This window comes from Hippopotamus amphibius, chromosome 7 (genome assembly GCF_030028045.1).
Source record: "Hippopotamus amphibius kiboko isolate mHipAmp2 chromosome 7, mHipAmp2.hap2, whole genome shotgun sequence".
NCBI lineage: Eukaryota > Metazoa > Chordata > Mammalia > Artiodactyla > Hippopotamidae > Hippopotamus > Hippopotamus amphibius.
The window spans coordinates 51831270-51847303 of record NC_080192.1 but is presented as its reverse complement, the minus strand read 5'-3'; the positions used below and the strand labels follow the sequence as shown (position 1 = coordinate 51847303).

Genomic DNA, 16034 nt, shown 5'->3' with positions numbered 1-16034 from the left:
ATTTTTAAATAAATGCTCCAGAGACTATTTAAGGAAAGAATAACCAGAGTGCCCAAATCATGTAAACATGTTCCTGTAGAGAAGTTCTTGTTTAACAGGCAGATTAAGAGAAAACAACATACACCAAAAAACCTTTAACATGACCTGAACGCATGCTAATTAAAAAACAATTCACATGAATCATATTAATTCGCATTTAAAAAGCTGTTATTAAAAAGAAAAAAAGGGAATCATGAGACCATTCGACATACCTCATTTAAGTATTTCCCTGCAAAAAAGGTCTGATAACCGCACATGGATCTGAGAATTGCTGGGAAAGTATTTGGCTCCTGGATCTTCTGCCAAGACTTACTACTGCAGTTCCCCTCCAGAGTGTTGTTAACGACGTGGTGATTATGTGGGTACTTCCCTGTCAGGATGCTGGCTCGGCTCGGGCAGCAAAGCGCACTTGGCACGTACTACAAAGGGGAGAGAAGCAAAAAAGACAAAGTTACACAAGACAGATGGATTTCTCACCATTTCTAAAGAGAATAAAGAATAAAGCAAGCAGCTCAATACTTCAAATTTCTAGTTTCCCATGGAATAGAGATTTTCTTTATACATAACACACTTCAGAGCTGCTTTAGGTCCCCTCGTGGAGATAGTAAAGCAGATAGAACAACCCAGAAAACAGATTTCTTTTTCAGCTGGTTTCTTTCTACAGGATAACCTAACGTTCTAATCTCATCTGCCAAAGAAACATTTACATGCAAGGAACACAGCATGGTGGGAGCTAGGTCTTAAACAAAGATACAATACTTGAATCTAATGTTCCTGAGAAGTACAGGTTCATCTTCAGGCTGGACTGTAGCTTTATACATTTCCTGCATCACTTTATACACTGGACACAGATTTTTTTTTCCTACTCTGTTTCTATTTAGTTCCTGTCATCAACAGACTTACCCTATTCGACTCAATAACATTTGTCTAGGTCTTAATACTCATCACCGATCCACTTCACAGAAGGGTAATAGTAGCTTATACTCGCACCAGCAGGGAAGGAATGCTCATTCAAGCATACCCTTGCCAGAATTACATATTATCCCTTTGAAATACTTAATATTTCTTTGGCCTTTCCAACTGGATTTGGCCTTTTTAAATACTGGTGAGGATGAACATTTCCCTCATGCATACTGACCAACTGTGTTCATGTGAATGGTTTCTTCATGTGCTTTGCACATTTCCCCCTCTTATTACATAAAACTTGAGTTAAGGAAGGATTCAATCATGTTATAATACTTACCATTTTTTACTTCTGCTTTTTAATTTTGTGAGATGTTTGACTTTTGTAATTTTCACACTGGCAACTCTTTTAATCCTTTTCTTTTTTATTTCCTGACCTATTTTTTGGCCAACGCCACACTGTTTACTGGATCTTCACATTACATTTTAGTATCAGGTAGAGAAATCTCTTCCTTTAAAAATTTTACCTTGATTATTCTAACCTACTTATTATTCCAGATAACTCTGGAATCACTTAATTCAGCCTAAAAAATTCTTGTTGGGATTCTGATTAGAATAAGCATTTTATAATCTTATGTCTTCCCACAGAAAATGATGCGCATATCTGTGTATGAAGTACTGGGTTGGCCAAAAAATTCGTTTGGGTTTTTCTGTAACATCTTCCATAATGAACTTTTTTGCCAACCCAATACTTTATCACTCACAAAACTTTGTAACCATTACTGGCCACCACCAGCTCTTCCTAGAGCTGCTTTTCCTGCTATATAAGTGGGATCCTCTCTCTCCCCGATCCATGTTTCTCTAACTAGTTACATGGAAGAAAATTACTTCCAATTTTTTTCATTTCTACCTTACTACCTAAATTCTATTCATTTAAAAAGTTTTCCAACAACTTTCCTACGTTTTCTAGGTAGAAAATCCAGATAAGTGGAAATAATTTTTGTCTTTTTCCAGTAGTTTTACCTCTTAATTCCACAAGACTTATGCCAATGACTAGACAGTTCAGAAGAACATTGAGAGATATTGGGCTCTTGTCTCTTCCCTAACAGCAGTGCTTGAGACTTTAACCTTAACTATAAGTTGTGCTATTTGTTTGAAATATTCATCATAGTACGGATGTATTCCTCTAACAGCTTAGTAAGTTACAAGGAAAGGGTTGTCAACACTTAAGAGGACTTTCAAGCATCCACTGAGATGAATATCTAATCTTCCTCCTTTTAACCACTGCTATCATCACGTTGCTGGACAATATAATAACCACCATTATGTAGTGGTACTTACTGTAAGTCAGACACTGATATAAGTGCTTGCTTTACATGCAACAGTCCATTTAACCTCTAAAACAGGGATACTAAAACCTATTTACAAATGGGGAAACCAAAGGCCAAAAAGCTTAATATAACTTGCCCAAGGTCACACAGCTAGAAGAGAGGCAGAGAGAACATTCAACACAGGGTGATCTGGTTCCAGAGTCTGTGCTCTTAACCTCAACACGATCCTTCTGTTCAGTGAATTTCCTGATATTAAGCTGGGCTGCCACTGACTTGCTTACGAGCATGGTTCCTGAATTTGATTTGTTAGTAGTTTATTTTTCTATTTTTTAAATTAATTTATTTATGTATTGGCTGTTCTGGGTCTTCATTGCTGGGCATGGGTGTTCTCTAGTTGCAGTGAGCAGGGGCTACTCTTTGCTGCAGTACGCAGGCTTCTCATTGCGGGGGCTTCTCTTGCTGTGGAGCACGGGTTCCAAGCTTCCAGTAGTTGTGGCACATGGGCTCAGTAGTTGTGGCTCATGGGCTCCAGAGCGCAGGCTCAGTAGTTGTGGCGCAGGGGCTTAGTTGCTCCGCAGCATGTGGGATCTTCCCGGACCAGGGATCAAACCGGTGCCCCCTGCATTGGCAGGCGGATTCTTAACCACTGCACCACCAGGGAAGTCCCTGTTAGTATTTTATTTTGGATTTCTGCATTTATGTTTATATATACACATGTATGTTTGCTTATACATATATGTACACACACACACACACACACATGCATAGCTGTTGTTGGGTTTCTTTTGCTTTGTAGCTATTATTTTTGTTGGGTTTGGCTATCAGGGTTAATTGGGCTTTGTGAAGGAGGCTGCAAGCTTTTACCATGGCACAGTTTACATAGTACAAATGTTACCCGATTCTTACAATCCATTTTCAAACCTCAAACGGTGAAGTTTTAAAAAAACTTCTCTAGTTATGAGTCATAGATTAGAATGGCTTACAAAATACCTGTAATTAATCTTCAATTGTTAAGAAGTAATATTTCAATTAAAAGAATTTATATTACATTAGATAGAGTCCTTCCCTCAGATCAGAAATTTAATTAGGAAAAAAACCACATAAATTACAGTAGACTACCCAAACGAAATTAAATCAGCTTCAAAACTTACAGCACTGGAGAAAGTCATTCCCATCTCTCCAATGAGAGCCTTGGTTTTCTTTAGTGGTGTCTGTAAAGTAAACAATTATCTGTTAAATAATTTCTTCCACTAAACTAAAACACACAGAACAAAATTTGTGGTTTTTTTGTATCTTACTCTCAACCTTTTATTCCCAAATGATCAGTTCCATCTGATACTAACAAACAGCCAAGAGTCCTGTGTGATTCCAGAGATGAACCAAATAAGTTTGGTCACAGTCGGTTATGTCCTGTGCAAAAGTTCAGGGAGTTATAATGCTTGTAGGAAGGGAAAGTTCACAGCTGATGGCAGTATTCTAGCAATGTTGATTTCAATGTAATGAAATTTTGATGTCCTTCTCTCATTTGTTACCAGCCACTTTACAAACAAATGGGGTAGATCTATCTCCATCAATTCATCTTTAGAAGCAGGATGTCGAAAATGATATGAAAGGAGCCTTCCATTCTTTAAAACAGAAATAAAACAACACATAGCTTCTGAAAGCCAGACAAGGCCCCGAGACTGACTCAAATACCAGCCACTCAGTGGTGAAGCCCAGATGCACACTTTTTGACTACAAGCTCATGGCCCTCTGCACTAGACCAACCACCACTCAGGCAAAGACTTGAACCAAGTGGCAAACAGATATACAGAGAACCTTGTCAAGGAAAAGACTAGTCAAAAATTACTTCATTAACATCTGTGCTTTTTATCTTTTGCTCACAATTCAAGATCCTGACAAGTATGGAGAACAACTAGTTTCAAATCCTAGAGTGAGGATAAAAAGTATGAAGATGGTCACTGAGATACAAATAATAACAATTAAAAAATACTAGTAATCTTTATCCAGATTCCAGACAGCAAGAAAGGACAATTTGAAGATACTCATTTTAGTTGTATTATGAGTCAGTTCATAATGATTCTGAAATGCCTTTGAAAGCTGAGATCACACTGGACATAGTTTTAAGTGTATTTTGTTGTGTAATAATTCCTTAAAGACTAATAACCCCAATACATAACTATATTAATAAGAGGGTCATTTTCCACACTGTTAAAAAGTTATCCCCATTGTTTTATACAGATGTTAGAAAACCGAAGGAGCCCATTAACTTGAGAATTCTAACTTATTCAAGAACTTTGAAAAAACATTTGACAAAATTCAACATCCATTTATGATAAAAACTCTCAAAGTGGATATAGACGGAATGTGCCTCAATGTAATGCAGGCCACATATAACAAGTCCACAGCCAACATCCTACTCAATAGGGAAAAAATGAAGGCTTTTCCTCTAGGATCAGGAACAAGACAAGGATACCCATTCCCGCCACTTTTATTCAACCTAGGATTGGCAGTCCTAGCCACAGTAATTAGACAAGAAAAAGAAAAGGAATCCAAATTGCAAAGGAAGAAGTAAAACTGTCCCTGTCTGCAGATGACATGACACTATATGTAGAAAGTCCTAAAGACATCACCAAAAAACTACTAGAGCTCATCTATGAATCTGGTAAAGCTGCCGGACACAAAGTTAATATACAGTAAATATTAATAAAATTAATACAGTGTTGCACTTCTATACAGTAACAATGAACTATCAGAAAGAGAAATTAAGGAAAGAATCCCATTTATAATCACATCAAAAAGAATAAAATACGTAGAAATTTTAAAAAAGGAAACCTACCTAATGAGATAAAAGACCTGTACCAGAAAATTATAAGGGACTGATGAAAGAAACTGAAGGTTACACAAATAGATGGAAAGCTATATCATGTTCATGGAATGGAAAAATTAGTACTGTTAATGACCACACTACCCAAGGTAATTTACAGATTCACTGTGATCCCTATCAAAATACCAATGGCATTTTTCACAATACTAGAATAATTTTCAAATTTGTATGGAAACACAAAACACCCTGAGTAGCCAATACAACCTTGAGAAAGAAGAACAGAGCTGGAGGTATCGTGCTCCCTGACTCCATACTATACTACAAAGCTACAGTAATCAAAGCAGTATGGTACTGGCACAAAAACAGACACATAGATCAATGGAACAGAACAGAGAGCCCAGAAATAAACCCACGCACTTATGGTCAATTAATCTGCAACAAAGGAGGTGAGAATATACAATGGAGAAAACACAGTCTTTTCAATAAGTAGTGCTGCCCAAATCAGACAGCTTCATGTAAAAGAATGAAATTACAAAATATACATATACAAAAATAAACTCAATATGACTTAAAGACTTAAATATAAGACATGACACTATAAAACTTCTAGAAGAAAACACAGACAAAACATTCTGACATAAATTGTAACAATATTTTCTTAGATCAGTCTCCCAAGGCAAAAGAAATAAAAGCAAAAATAAACAAATGGGACCTAATCAAATTTATAAGTTTTTGCACAGCAAAGGAAACCATAAAACAAAAAGACAATCTATGGACTGGGAGAAACTATTTGCAAACGTTACGACCCACAAGGGATTAGTCTCCAAAATATACAAACAGCTCATATAACTCAATATCAAAGAAACCAAAAACCAAAAAACAAACCCCAGGGACTTCCCCAGTGGTCCAGTGGTTAAGACTCTGTGCTCCCAATGCAGGGGGTCCAGGTTCGATCCCTGGTCAGGGAACTAGATGCCACATGCTGCAACTAAGAGTCCTCATGCCACAACTAAAAAAGATCCTGCATGCCACAACTAAGACCTAGCGCAACCAAATAAATACATAAATAAATATTAAAAAAAACCAAACAACCCAATCAAAAAATGGACAAAAGACCTAAATAGATATTTCTCCAAAGAAGACATATAGATGGCAACAGGCACATGAAAACATGCTGAACATCGTTAATTAGCAGAGAAATGCAAATCAAAACTACAAAGAGGTATCACCTTACAACTGTCATAATGGCCATCAACAAAAAGTCTACAAATAATAAATGCTGGAGAGGGTGTGGAGAAAAGGGAACCCTTCTACACTGTTGGTGGGAATGTAAACTGGTGCAGCCATTACGGAAAACAGAACGAGGTTCCTTAAAAAACTAAAAGTAGAGTTACAATATGATCCAGTTATCTCACTCCTTAGCATGTATCTGGAAAAGACAAAAACTCTTGACTTGAAGAGATACATGTACCCCAATGTTCACAGCAGCACTATTTACAACAGCCAAGATATGGAAGCAACCTAAATGTCCATCAGCAGATGAACAGATAAAAAAGGTGTGGTACGTGTATACACATACATACACACACACACACACACACACACACACACACACACACAGTGGAATATTACTCAGCCATAAAAAAGAATGAAATTTTGCCATTTGCAGCAACATGGATGGACCTAGAGATTATCATACTAAGTTGTCAGACAGAGAAAAACATAGAATATTATATGATACCACTTATATGTGGAATCTAAAAAAAATAATACAAATGAACTCATTTACAAAACAGAAACAGACTCACAGACATACAAAAGAAACTTACGGTTAGCAAACAAGGGAGATGAAGAGATAAATTAGGAGTGTAGGATTAACAGATACACACTACCATATATAAAACCGATTAAAAATAAGGATTTACTGTATAGCACAGGGAACTACATTCAATATCTTGTAATAACCTACAATGGAAAAGAATCTGAAAAAGAATATATATGTATAACTAAATCACTTTGCTGTACACCTGAAACACAATATTGTAAATCAACTATTAGCTCCACTAAATAATTAATAAAAAGCTTCTGCAGAGCAAAGGAAACCATTAACAAAATGAAAAGGCAACTTACTGAATGGGAGAAAATATTTGCAAGTCATATATTTGATAAAGGATTAATAAGCAAAATATACGAGGATAAGTCAAAAATTATCTGCACTCTGGCGGTAGAATTTACATAAGTTTTAATATAACTGGAGTGCAGATAACTTTTGACTCACCCTCATATAAAGAACTCACACAATTCAATAGCAAAAACAAAAACAAAAACAGCCAATTAAAAAGTGGGCAGAAGATCTGAATAGACATTTTTCCAAAGAAGGCATACGAATGGCCAACAGGTACATGAAAAGATGTTCAGCATCACTAATTGTTAGGGAAATGCATATCAAAACAATGAGAGAGCACATCACATCTGTTAGAATGGCTATTATCAAAAAGACAAGAGATAAAAAGTGCTGGTAAGGATGTAGAGAACAGGGAACCCTTGTGCAATTGTTGGTGGGAATGTAAGCTGGTTCAGCCAGCATGAAAAACCACATGGATGTTCCTTAAAAAATTAACAGAACTACCATATGGTTCAGCAGTTCCACTTCTGAGTACTTATCTGAAGAAAACACTAACTCAAAAAGACATATATACCCCATGTTCACTACAGCATTATTTACAATAGCCAAGATATGGACACAACCTAAATGTCCATCAATCGATGAATGGAAAGGAAGATGTGGTGTGTGTATATATACGTATGGAATGGAATATTAGTCATAAAAAAGAATGAAATGTTGCCATTTTGACAACATGGGTAGACTTTGAGGGCATTATGCTAAGTGAATTAAGTCAGAGAAAGACAAATACCGTATACTCTCACTTGTATGTGGAATCTAAAAACACAAAAAACTCAAGTTCAGATACAGAGATCAGATTGGTGGTTGCCAGAGATGTGTGTGCGTGTGTATGTGTGTGTGTGTGAGAGAGAGAGAGAGAGACAGACAGACACGGGTGAAGGGTGTCCAAAGGTAAAAACTTATAAAATAAATAAGTATAAAGGACTTCCCGGGTGGCACAGTGGTTGAGAATCCCCCTGCCAATGCAGAGGACACAGGTTTGATCCCTGGCCCAGGAGGATCCCACATGCTGGGGAGCAACTAAACCCATCTGCCACAGTTGCTGAGCCTGTGCTCTGGAGCCTGAGAGCCACAGCTATTGAGCCTGAGTGTCACAACTGCTGAAGGCCACGTGCCTAGAGCCTGTGCTCCGCAACAAGAGAGGCCACTGCGATGGCAGACCTGAGTGCTGCAGCGAAGAGTAGCCCCTGCTGGCTGCAAGTGGAGAAGGCCCGTGCACAGCAACGAAGACCCAATGCAGCCAATAAAAAATAAATAAATAAAATAAACAATAAAAATAAAATAAAATAAATAAGTCATGGGGATGTGATTGATGCACAGCGTGGCAACTATAGCTAATAATACTGTACTGCGTATTTGAAAGTTGCTAAGAGAATAGACCTTAAAAATTCTCATCACAAGAAAAAAACATTCTGTAACTATGTATTATGATGTTAACTACATTTATTGCTGTGATTATTTTGCAATATATATAAGTATCACTATGTTGTACACCTGAAACTAACATAATGTTGTATGTCAATTACACCTCAATAAAAAACAAATTTAAAGGAAAAAAAAAGGTCTCTGATGATTTCAGAGTAGATCCACAATAGGTTCCCAGAGAATGCTAGAGATACATAAGGTCTCTGCTAATCTTCAGAAGCCATGTCACCAGGCATGATCTCCCTCACTGGGTGCTACCCTCAAGTAAAAAAACCCTGCACTGAATGAAACGCTGGTTTGATGAAGAATCTGAGTTACCATGAGTCCATAGGGAGGGGAAACGGGAATGCAAAACGTAAATAGGAAAAGGACTATGTGAGCTGAATATAGGCAACGTAACGGTCAAATTGCCTGGTATGTATGCAAAGCTACGGAAGAATATCTGATTTACAGTAAGACTACATTGTGTGATTATAACACATTTACTAAACACTTAATGTGTACCAGGCATTGATCTAGGCAATAGTGGACAAAAGATTGAAGGTCCCTACCCTCACGATCCTTGTACTTAAACAATACGTAAACAACAATCCTTTCAGGCAGTGAAGAGTACTATAAACCAGGACCATGTGCTTGCAACTGATGAGAGGAAAGGCGGAACTACTTTCAGTGAGTGGTCAGGAAAGGCCTCTTTCAGGATGCAACTTCAGTACTGAGAGTCTCACGATGAGTCAGCCATGCAAATGTCCAGAAGGAGATGCTTTCAGGTTGAGTGAACAAGTAAAATGCTGCCAGAGAAGGAAAGTAACACATGTGAGGGCGGAACAAAGGTGAGCGTGCTAGACGCGGCACAGTAAGTAAAGGGAAGAAAGGGGTAATAAGACAAGGTCAGAGAGGGAGGCAGGAGTCAGATGATGATGCAGGGCTGCACGGGAATTCAGATTTTAGTTGCAGTAAGAAATGTATATTAATAACCATAACCTTTCTTCTGCTAATGGTAGTACGAGTGATAACCGTACTCTGTGCTTAATCAAACAAGTCCCAAAGAGGAAACCACACTGTACCAAAAAGGCAATGTGTGTCCATGTGAACTTAAACGATAAGGTGGATCCTTAAAGATTTAAGCAAAGATAGTGGCTGCTCAGGTTAAGGGCAAACTATATTCTTTAAGAAATAGCCAACCTGGACTTCCTAGGTGGCGCAGTGGTAAAGAATCCGCCTGCCAATGCAGGGGACACGGGTTCGAGCCCTGCTCTGGGAAGATTCCACATGCCACGGAGCAACTAAGCCTGTGAAGACCCAACACAGCCAATAAATAAATAAATTAATTAAAAAAAAAAAATAGCCAACCTTACACTTACATATGACTAATGTGCTCCTTTACTCATCTGAAGCAAAAAAGTCCCTAAGGAGTCATTTACTTTCCTGGGCCTCATATACAGATGCTCTGAAAGAATGTTTTGACAATTCTGATAATTCTTTTCTTTTTTAAATAAATTTATTTATTTATTTAATTTATTGGTTGCATTGGGTCTTCATTGCTGCACCCGGGCTTTCTCTACTTGATGTGAGCAGGGGCCACTCTTCATTGCGGTGGGCAGTCTCCTCATTTTAGTGGCTTCTCTTCTTGCCAAGCACAGGCTCTAGGTGCGTGGGCTTCAACAGTTGTGGCACATGGGCTCAACAGCTGTGGCTCACGGGCTCTAGAGCACAGCCTCAACAGTTGTGGTGCACAGGCTTAGTTGCTCCGTGGCATGTGGGATCCTCCTGGAGCAGGGCTCAAACCCGTGTCCCCTGTGTTGGCAGGTGGATTCTTAACCACTGCTCTACCTAGGAAGTTCCAATTCTGATAATTCTATGGCTAACTTTTTTTTAAAATATAAATTAGTTTATGTATTGTCTGTGTTGGGTCTTTGTTGCTGTGCACAGGCTTTCTCTAATTGTGGTGAGCAGGGGCTACTTTTTGTTGGGGTGAGCGGGCTTCTCACTAAGACAGCTTCTCTTGCTGCGGAGAATGGGCTCTAGGCCAGCAGGCTTCAGCAGTTGCAGCATGAGGGCTCAGTAGTTGTGGTTCGAGGGCTCTAGAGCACAGGTTCAGTAGTTGTGGCACACAGGCTTAGTTGCTCTGTGGCATGTGGGATCTTCCTGGACCAGGGATCGAACCCATGTCCGCTGCATTGGCAGGCGGATTCTTAACCACTGCACCACCAGGGCAATCACTGTGGCTAACTTTTAACAATGAAAGATCACTTTGCTTTAAGCAAAGACCTGATGTATTCATTCTTCCCCTACACATCCTTCCCTCACTTCCTTGAGGTTTTGACCAAGCGTCACTTTTTCTAGAGAGAATGATTTTAAAAAGAGCAACCTGCTCTTCAGTGAAGAACAGTTTGTCCATCACACCACAACAACATTCAAGTAAAATCAAGAAATGGATGAACAGTTCCCCACGCAAAAACTAAAAACAGAGTCCCACAGAGGAAACCTACAACAAATGCAATGAACTGTTAAAGATGATGCTACCACATAAGACTTCTTCAAAGATGACAGCAAGATTCCACATCAAACCACAATCATACAAGTGCTATAATCCTTTGACCCGATTAGTCTGGGGGATTGACACTGCTTATTTGCCAACTATGGCAGCAATTCATGATCTTTTTTGGGGTCAGACACCTCCCTCGCTCCACAGAAATGAAAATACACACAAAGTATTACGTGCAAATTAAGGAGTTCCATGACCCCACTGATGTTCCTGATTGTTACTTGAAGAAATCTCTGATCTATGGTATAAGTGACTATGCTGGAGTGGGCATGTGGAATGACATCTGGTCAGTATTTCCACAGTATTTTAGGAGAAAATCATATAATCTCAGGGCTCTTACATTATAAGATACAAGGCTTTGCCCCTTATTATAGCTACGTGAACCTTGGCCAAGTTACTTAACCCCTTCTAAATTTTAATTTATAATTTTTTAAGACAAGGACAATATCTACAGCAGAGGATTCCTGTGATGATTGAAGCACAGTATAAAATACTTCACACTTTAACGAGCTCCAAGTAGGTTCTCAAATGCTGTTATTTCTTAGCTCTTTCCCTAGTTCTGTTTGACAATTAGTGGTATTTAGAATATCCTGTAAAAGGCTACAGGAGAAGCCAGAATTCTCCAGAGAATTAAACCTGACTTCTTCTCTCCACTTAATTTTGGCTCTTCTCTCCAGCACAAACATCCATAGAAAAGAACCTGCTATTGGTTTAAAGGAGCAAATAGGATTAACATGCTAAGGGGAGGAAACCTCACTCACATAGACACCGACCACACTGGTGGTCTACAAGAAATGAAGAAACTGAATTCTCAAACCCTTATATTTAAGTGGTGGATTTGGTTTTCAACAGAGCTGTGAAAGCTTGGCCTTTTAATTAAAGTCACTAAACCACTATTAATTTTTGATCAAGATGGCTTGCTTTTTCTGGACAAAACACTTCAAAAACACACACAAAAATGTGTTTTAATGGGAATTTTGTGAGGAGGATAAGTGTAGCAGTTGGAATGGTGGAAAAAACAAAATCCAGGAGAGGCATCACGACTCTAATGTCAGTGGGACTAAGCAGAAACTAAAAAGCAGTGAGGTACATGTAGCATGAACAAGTGTGCAGTCAAAACACAAGCATCTTATTTGAACATCATTTAGAAAAGGCTCTCATCCTCTTGAACACAGCCCTGAAGAAGAAATATATCTTAATCCACAACCCAGACATATCTATGCATGGATATGCTTATCTTGACCACGTTTATCACACACATTTTCTCTTCTACTCTGTTGCACAGGGAAGTAAAAATGCTGGTGGCTACTCACTAAACTGATTTCACAACTCACTTATGGGTCGAAATCAGCAGCTTGAAGGACACTGAGCTAGGGTTTTTCCACACAGTAAAAGTTAGGAACCTCTTGCCTAAAGTGTTTTCACAGCATTTAGCTGAAAGCCAAAAAAAAAAAAAGAGAGAACTGAAAGGAAGAAAGCAATAAAGCACTTGTTTTTAAAAAGGTAACAGCAATGCCGTACCCAGGATCAGAGCACTAGTCAGGATTTTGTTTAGACTGCCACAACAACGCATGTGCTTGGGGCAAGCCACTTTCTGGGCCTCCGTGAGTAGAGGCTTGGGTAGATATTCTTGAAGGTCACAAATTCGAGAATTCTAAGATACGGAAGCAAAATACACTCTGGGAAAGAGTGAAGTCTCAGAACAACACCCATCTGAAGTGAAACGGAACGCTGACTATCTAACGCATCAGCCAGGTGTTCAATTAGGCTAATTGAATTTTCTTAATTCTTGTGACGCAAAGCACACCCTGAAGAGTTCGACAACCTACCTACCAGAATAGTTCATATCAGCACTTATTTATAAATATCAGGCACAGACACTGTACACAGGGTCAAATGCAAAAGTAGCCTAGGTCCCTCAGAGAGGAGACTGGATTTGTCCTCAAACCCAAAAGACAAACACTCAAGGCTTGCGTTCCCTTAGCCAGCACCCGTTCCTCATTGGTTCATCCCACCCCTAACTGGAAACCACACGTGGGTCTCGAAACATGAAGCAAACTCCTCAGCAGTAAGGTCGAGACTAGAAGCTCTGTGTGGTGAGCGCATGTGTGTGGACCCAGAAGAGATTCCGGAGAAAGAGTAAATAGAGTCCTGCAGCTGCATAAGCCTGCGCAAAGGGCCTGGAGCGGCAAAAGCAAACCTACCCGGGGTCGAGGCAGCTAGTTAGGGAGTCGGGATGGGGAACGAGGGCCAGAAACCTGAGAGTCAGCCCGCGAGATGGAGGGGCGGGGCAGAAACAGAAAGAAGAGTTACCATGCCGCCGAGCACTTCGTCCTGGTCGTCGGCGAGAAGCAGCACCACGTTGGGCCTCCGAGAGCCCGCCGCCACCCCGGAGACCCCCCAGCAGCCTCCCAGCAGCAGCAGCAGCAACGGCAGCGGCGGCGGCGGCCGCGCTGGGCTGCAGCAGAGCAGGTGGCGGGGGCGGCCCCGCTGGGGCCCACCTGGGACCAGAGGCAGGAGCCGCATGGCGGAAAGGGCTCCGAGGGGACCCCAAGCGGAGGGGAGGTGCGCGCAGGGTCTGGAGAGCGAGCAGCCGACGAGCAGCTGGAAGAAAAGACGGTACAGTGGAGGCCCGGGGCTGTGGTCAGGCTTTTTCTCCCGGGCGCGATCACGTGAACGGGGGGCAGGAGGCGGAGCACGCCGTGCGGTCACGTGACGGGCGGCGGGGCGGGGCTCTGGACGGAGAGGAAGCAGGGCGGGAGCTGCGGGGCGGGAAACGGGAGTGGGAGCAGAGGGCCGAAAAGCCTGCGGGGCGGGACCGCGCTCGCTCCCCGCTCCGGCAGGGGTTGCGGTTTGCTGGGACCCTTGTCAGAGCGCGTTGTTCAGGGATGAAAATGGGGGGAAGGTCAGATGAAAGGAGGAGGGAATCAGCCAAGAGGAAGCAATTAAGAGAAAGGAGGAATGTGCTTACCAGGCAGTAAGGTCAGCTGGTGGACAAAGTCTGGGCCCTACCATGTTTAATCCCTGAGTCAACGAACAGTTATTGTGGGCCCTTATTTTGATTGCTTTAATTTTCCCAGCAACTCAGCTTAACTCCAGGCCTGGTTATGCTATTCCTCAGCTGATATCCTGATTTCAAACGAATGATTTAGGGATATTCTTTGATTAATTTTGGAATATTTACCCTGACATTCAGTTGAAAGACCTCTTAGACAGTGTTGGAGGATGCATGTGCACATTGAACAAAAACCCAAACACTGTGACATGGTCACTCAACCAAATTATTAATTGATCTTTAGGGAAAAAATTCCTTAAAACTAGTGCTCCAAATATTTCTGTGATAGCTCTAGAACAGCTCTACCCTGCACTTCTGCCCACGTCTAGGGAAACAGAAATATCTCTGGCTTTAGAGGGTATTATGCTTAGTGAAATAAGTCAGACAAAGACAAATACTGTATGACATCACTTATATGTGGAATCTGAAAAATAAAACAAACTAGCGAATATGATAATAACAAAAGAAATATCCCTGGCAAGGTGAACTGCCAAGCCTATTCCCAACCGAGAACAACAGGCTGTACCTCCTGGTTCCTAACAAACAAGGTGTATCTTCTCTAAGCTGAACCCTCTGACTGGAAGTCTTCAAATTTGTGAAAGCACTGTAGTATAATGTAAGAATAATTATGGAAATACACACAAGTATCAGGCTTATGCAAAAGGAAACATCCTTTGTTTTATTACCTTTTTTTAAAAGTGTCTACAGAAGACAAGAGAATCTTAAAAATGAAATAGAATATATAAAATAGGTAACCAATAAGGACTTACTGTAGAACACTGGGACCTGTTCTCAATACTCTGTAATGACCTATATGGGAAACGAATCTAAAAAAAGAGTGAATATATGTATTAATATATGTATAACTGATTCACTTTGCTGTATAGCAGAAATGAACACAACATTTTAAAGAACTCTACTCCAATTAAAAAAAGAAAAAGAAAGCACAGTGAAAAAAAGGAATGAAGTAGATTCCCACTGCAAAAAAAAGAATTGTGCTGGGAATCTTGTCAGAGTACTTTCCAAATGGCCAGTGTACTGTGTCACAGCCTCAGGCTAGGCTACTTTTGCACAATGATGAAATAACTAATCCCCAAGTATTCAGATTTCAAGACTTCCAGTAACATTTTCTGCACACAAGAAAATAATCTGTTCCATCTGCACTGATGCTCCAAATTGTTTTCTCACTGTTTTTGTTTCAAAACTAGATTGTAAATTATTTGAGGCCAGAGGTTGTATATTAGGTACCAACTTTGTTCCAGATGCTAGGCTAGTGCTGAGGAGACACTGTTCCTCTTTTATGGAATTTGCAATCTAATGGCAGAGAAATATACAATCTAACAATCACAGAAGTATATAATTACAAATCAGGAGAAATGTTATGAAGGAAAAGTAGAGTGTGATGAGCATTTAAGGGAGTGGGGGCTGATCTAGTCTAATTTAATCTCAATTTTAATCTCAGTGCTTTAAATCAATAAATCTAAAGATGACAAAAGAAAGTACCTACTATATACATCCACATCAGGAGTCTGTAATTTATCAGTTGTTTCACTGAAACATTCCAAAATGTCTTTCCAAGTTGCAGTTAAAATGTTATATTTGAGTTTTGTCAATGGGTTGAATAAAGTTTTTACATCTTATCTGTATTCTGATTTGTCTTCTGAGTCATTGCAAATATAGAGTGCTTACATTTTCATTGAGCCTATGTTGGAAGGCTTGAACAC

General features: G+C 39.9%; 1 protein-coding gene across 2 annotated transcripts in view; it reads right to left on the bottom strand.

The window, feature by feature from the left end:
• GNS (glucosamine (N-acetyl)-6-sulfatase) overlaps positions 1–13922 on the bottom strand; it is a 63238-nt gene extending 49316 nt beyond the window's left edge. For both annotated transcript variants that reach the window (XM_057741627.1, XM_057741625.1), the window contains exons 1-3: positions 13569–13922; positions 3425–3484; positions 252–458 (exon numbers count right to left, since the gene is read on the bottom strand). In XM_057741627.1, coding sequence (XP_057597610.1) covers positions 252–458; positions 3425–3484; positions 13569–13781 — 480 coding nt within the window. In that variant the 5' untranslated portion in view covers positions 13782–13922. The remainder of the gene's footprint in view (positions 1–251; positions 459–3424; positions 3485–13568) is intronic.
• Positions 13923–16034: the final 2112 nt, after the last annotated feature.